Source organism: Xyrauchen texanus, chromosome 19 (genome assembly GCF_025860055.1).
Source record: "Xyrauchen texanus isolate HMW12.3.18 chromosome 19, RBS_HiC_50CHRs, whole genome shotgun sequence".
In the NCBI taxonomy this organism is placed as follows: Eukaryota; Metazoa; Chordata; class Actinopteri; order Cypriniformes; family Catostomidae; genus Xyrauchen; species Xyrauchen texanus.
Window position 1 is genome coordinate 21,637,967 of NC_068294.1, and position 5,545 is coordinate 21,643,511.

The 5,545-nt window shown below is 34.9% G+C and overlaps 1 protein-coding gene across 1 annotated transcript; it reads right to left on the reverse strand.

Annotated features, from left to right (window-relative positions):
- Positions 1 to 2,886: 2,886 nt before the first annotated feature.
- Positions 2,887 to 5,229, reverse strand: LOC127659644 (novel acetylcholine receptor chaperone-like). Its single transcript, XM_052149553.1, has 2 exons — positions 4,993 to 5,229; positions 2,887 to 4,158 (listed from the first exon to the last, which is right to left on the reverse strand). Exons 1-2 carry the CDS (start codon positions 5,110 to 5,112, stop codon positions 3,796 to 3,798), a joined length of 483 nt encoding a protein of 160 aa, XP_052005513.1. The 5' UTR covers positions 5,113 to 5,229; the 3' UTR covers positions 2,887 to 3,795.
- Positions 5,230 to 5,545: the final 316 nt, after the last annotated feature.

Consider the following 5,545-nt stretch of genomic DNA (forward strand, 5'->3'; position numbering starts at 1 on the left):
AGCTCCAGCGACCGTTTAGACATGCGCACTGGATCTCTTCCGGTGCTGACAGGAAAGCGAGTGAAATGTTAACATAAATGTAACATTTTATTATTTAAAAAATGTATCCCTGTAATTATCTTTATTTCCATTTCTTGATGATTGTGTTAAATGTTTCTGTTGTTTAAAAAAAATAAAAAATCTGTGGCTAATATGGCTAATATATACCAGCACTAGAAGATTGTTTCACTTGAAACAAAAAATCTGCCAGTACAGTAAAACAAAATACACATGTTAAAAATAAATTCTCTGAAAAACCTAAATATCTTATGCAGTGTTGTTTCTAAAACAAGATTAATCTAATTGATCTTGTTTTATAGATTTTTAGATATTTTACGGGGAAACAATACAAAAATTATTATCAAGAATACGATTTTTGCCCTAATATCAAAGTTCTTACTAGAAAAAAAAACAATTATAATCCAACGTCAATTTTTTTGGAAAAAAAAATATGATAGTGTCTGGTAACATGTGCATGTAAAATGGCTAGATATAAAATTTTAGCTTAGCCTAATGCTGACAATTTACACAAGGTTTATTTCTGTGTCTTGTGCTGCAAACGTACTTCAAACTTACTTCTCTTTCTGCTCGTATGAATGAAACACATCATAAGAAAGTGTTTCACCACTGTTCAAATGCACTTTGGATCACATCATTTATATGGATACATGTTTTCAATGGACTAAATATTAGATGAATCAAAATACTTTTTGAATGTAACTATTCTAATTACCAATGATTTAAATGGTATCTGTAGTGGAATACACTTATATTATGTATTTTAAATACGTAATCCCGTTACATGTGTTTCCTTACTCCACAACCCTATAGCCTATAGCCTATATATCCAATAGCAGTCGCGGGGGACATGGGGGACCCGGGGGACCCCTGCACTCTTCAAATGGGTGATTTTTGTCCCCTGCACTTTTCCAAGCTAAACCCATACCAAGTCCAAATGGTGGATTTGGTAACAGAATTCTTTAAGTTTTGTTGCTTTGGGCTGATTGAAAGAATATCAACACATGAGTCTTCATTAAGTTATGCTTTTTATGTTAGTGAGGTAGTTTGATTGGTTGTTTTTGCCAATTTAAGCAAATTACTAGATCTGTGTTAAATATGTAAAGTTGTTTTTAAAATCAGCTCCCCTTTTATACCTCTATGTTGGTGTGCAGTCATCGAACTGAGGAAAAAAAGATAGATCTGCTGTGTTCATAGAACACTTACTGAAGTGGATATGTAGACAGGCTTTTTTGATCCATGAAAACGTATGGGCATTATTAACACTCATTATAATTATTATTAGAATATTATTGTTGTCTTTTCATAAAAACTATGCTTAGCAGATGACAAACTCTAGGGAAATTATAGACTTTCTTTGCTCTTATAATGCTTAAAACTTCTCCTAAAGTCACATTTGAAAGGATTACATTTTCTTTTGATCATTGATTCAGTGACTAAATAATTTCACAAAAGACACTCATGGTCAATGAATCATTAAATGGATCTGAACTAATTTTGGTGACTGTAGGCAAAACACTGGAGACATCCCACAATGCACAAAATAAAAAACAAAACTGTGCACATGCACACTTGTCATTATTGTAATTGATTAAATAATTTATTCAGGACCTGCTTGTGCTGTCTTTTATTGCCATGTGTGAAACAGAAGCAAGTGCTCCACAATATGCCCTTTAATTTTGCAGCTAATTTAGCAAAATTCTGCCTTTTTTTTTTGCAATACTTGAATCTTTAAATACTACAAATATTAAAAGTAAACAATACATATATATTAATATAATACCTATATCATACTTGTATATTAATATATACCTTAATATTAATACCTCACTGTAAGTGTTGGGTCTGTGCCAGCCACCTACTGACAGCTGATCATACGTTCCTCATTAGATAAGAAAATACCCCGAGGCTATTGCGCCCCCTGGATTAAAGTAACTTTTTGTCTCATAGCTCATTCATTATGTTTGTGCTATTTCAGTTATTTAAACATGAAATAAACCTTACTTGTTCGACATAATTTATGCTTAAGTTTTATATCAAACTATAAATTATATGTATTAAATAACTAAAAAAAAAACAGCTAAACTGAGGTCTAATCACACTGACTGTGAGGTTTAAGATCAATTTGTATATAATATTATTAATGTATAATGCAATGCAGGGGTAGAAGGGATCTGATAATAAATTAAAATTCATTATGTTAAATGAAGGAAATGTAACCCACCATATCACAGTAGAAATCCAGAACATCCGCTTTTCAAATAGAGATGATGTTTGCAAACATTTGTGAATTTAATCATACAAATAAATTTGTTGATTTCGATTTGTAGGACATTAGACAAAATGAGCTTACTTGCTTTGATAAATATAGATGCTAGTATTTAAAGGGTTATATTAAAGCAAAAAACTCTTAATTATACAAAAATAATAACATTCATGTAAATACAGTTGAACATACTTTTTCACAATTCTTTGTGGTGGATTCAAAATTAATATTTTTTAATTTGTAAGACTGGTCTGCATTGCAGTGATCTTAAAAATGCAGTATATCACACAAACTGTATTAGCATAAATATGATTGACCAACATTTACAGTCTGGTTTGGTCTAGATATCAAGATGCTTGTACAGGTAATACTGTTGGTAAAATAGATTTTTATGTTTTTAAACTGCCATCCATGGTAAAGCATTGAACTGAATGGTAAAATTCATAGAGGTTTTATTGTCAGCAACTGCATGCACAAATATATCAGAGTACTTCTCACAGTCAAAAGTGCAACATGACCCATACAGTAATTTGTGAACTAATATTGCACAATTCAGTTCTCGCACTTGCTTTTCTGCATCCTAGTAAAAATCCAAATCCATGTTCTCTAATAGATTATATTTCTTATAAGGAGTAAGAAAGCACCCAGTCAAGGATAAGAGTTTTATTGGACAATTTCATGTGTCAGCTAGAAACTCTGATTCAGTAAAAGAAACAACATTTCAAAATGTCCTTGTGTAAATAAATAAAACAGATACATTACAATAAATATGCAGAACTTTTACATAAATAAAATATATCAAATATATCTGAACTAACTTGGTCTATGTTTTCATTTTTGATGATTATTATGACAGAATTTGAGGACCTGGAAAAGGCTTTGACTCATGGGCAAGGTAAAACTGAAGAATAAAATTTATTTGCAGATCATGTGTGAGCTCTCAAATTATCATTAAATCATATTAAATGATTGGTGGGAATTTTCATACTCTTAACGATTGAATGTTTTAACAAAAACCCTTTATGTTAGCATAAATGGATCTGTATAACCGGTTTCAACCTACAGTAGTTCAGAAAGTAAATAAAACATCATAAAATGAGAAATGTCAGCATTTGAAGCTACCTGTATCACAATATGATCTTAAAAGTGGCATGTCTTATAATATTGTTCAATGAAGGCATTCAAATTACAGCAGGGAATGACAATAGTTTAATAATTTGCTGCAGAACCACAGCCAAAACAGTTGCCACAATGGTGATTGTCCAATGTGAAGATTTGTATTTAAATAAGAGCTTTCAAGTCAGAAGACATAAGGTAACATAAACGAAGAACTGATTTTCGGACTGCTGACATGTGAGTGACAGAAATCACCTTTTGGGGCTACTGTCTTTTTTTTTTTTTTGCACAATCTCATCTATCCAGAGAAACATATAGGGATATGCTGCCAGGTGCTCAGTGTGAAAATTGTGGAGCTAAGAAACTTTGACTTTGTTCTTTTCCTGAGCATTGATCTGCTCCTCTCGTCTCTCCTCCCTCTCAGGCCGGTCCTCACCCTGGCGAGCAATGAGCAGCCGACAAGTCAGCAAAATACCAAACACCAGGGCATGGGCATAGCGTTTTAGTGGATCTCCAACCAGCTGGTGGAAGAAAAGCACTGCTAGTATGACCAGCAGCAGAATAAAGTTGGCCACATCTTTTGGTCTCCCTGGCACTAGGGTCAAAACCACTCCACATCCCACTTCAAGAGTACCAATAATCTTGCGCAGAAGAACAGACGAAACACCTATTTTTTTCAATGCTGGAAGGGCCTTGGCATAACTCTTGTATGCTCTTTTCTGTAAAGTAAACAAAAACATTGTCAAGATCGTATACAAGAACATTCAAGGACACTTACGAGTTGGGCACAGATTTGGATGCAGTCAAATGTACTGTACAAATGGCACATGCCCACTGCTTCTATGACTTTGCCAGGACTCATTTTATCATAATCACATAAAAAAAAATTACAAAACCAATTATCTTGTTTAAAAAAGGACCTTTCAGGAAGATATTCAAACATATGAAAATATAATTTTGTCATTTGAAATTCAGTTCAAAATTCGAATGTGCCTATGGCATCAGCACAGCTGCTGCTGCTGCACCTGCAGATGGAATATTAAATTTGATTGTAGCGTCGCCATAGCTTTAAAACGGGCTGCTACAAAGGATTGTTTTGACACTAAAATATCACCAAATTTTTAAAGCGTTTTTTCTATTTATTGTGAAGTAAATATGATGCGTAAAGATCGCATTGTGATGTCACAATTGGCCTATTTGAAGCAATGTTGCGGCTGTGTACATTATTCACTGCACAACTGCTCCAGTTGTTTCATTATTTTACACAATCCCGTTAAAGATCAACAATCGAATTAGGCCTATGTCCTTATTATATTTTAGATCATCGCTAGAATAAGGCTTGATTTATATTCAACTTAATCGTGAAAATGAAGAATGAAAAGATTGAACATGTTTGATCATGCTACGATCCTATAACATGCCCAGACCTTTAACAGACAATGAAAAATACCCAGTTATATTCGCACCCCATCCAAAAAACAATGCCTCTGGTTGCTGCAGCTAAAATGGCTTCATTTGCATATTACGGTGCTTCCAAAACGACGATCTCTTACCATCTCACTGTATGCATCTTTGCTTAATCTTGGCGTGAGTTTAATCGTGCCCATGAACACGAAAAAGAGACCCAGTGCGAAGGATAGGGCAACAATGGTTACTGTTCTTGGCGTGGCCATCTTCGGTAAAGTCTCCTTTCGTCTGGCATCCGCTGCCCCGCTCCAGCTTTCTTCTCTGTCCTGCTTTAAATGCTGAAGTGGGGAAGGACTCTAGAACAGTTAAATATGGCCAAGTAGGTACAGCTGTAGACCAGAGATCTCCAAATATGGGCGGGATCTCCTAAATAGGGCGGAGTTACTCCAAAAAAGGGGCTGCAACAACTCCAAAAGGGGGCGTCACTTTCAGCTACGAAAAAGGTTAGGGAAGGTTATGGGCTTCCTATATCTTTGATGGGGCAGTGGGGCCTCAGCAGTTAAGGCTCTGGGATACTGACCAGAATGTCAGGGGTTCAAGCTCCAAACACCACCAAGATGCCACTGTTGGGCCCTTGAGCAAGGCCCTTGACCCCATCTGCACTCTGACCCCAGCTTAGCTGGGATGTGTGAAAAAAAA

What these genes read in the sequence shown, in the direction of transcription:
- LOC127659644 (XM_052149553.1), bottom strand. Translation starts at nt 5,112, where the DNA reads ATGGCCACGCCAAGAACAGTAACCATTGTTGCCCTATCCTTCGCACTG. An exon ending in AAGATGCATACAGTGAGATG is followed by an intron (nt 4,159 to 4,992) that starts GTAAGAGATCGT and finishes TTTACTTTACAG; the next exon opens with AAAAGAGCATACAAGAGTTA.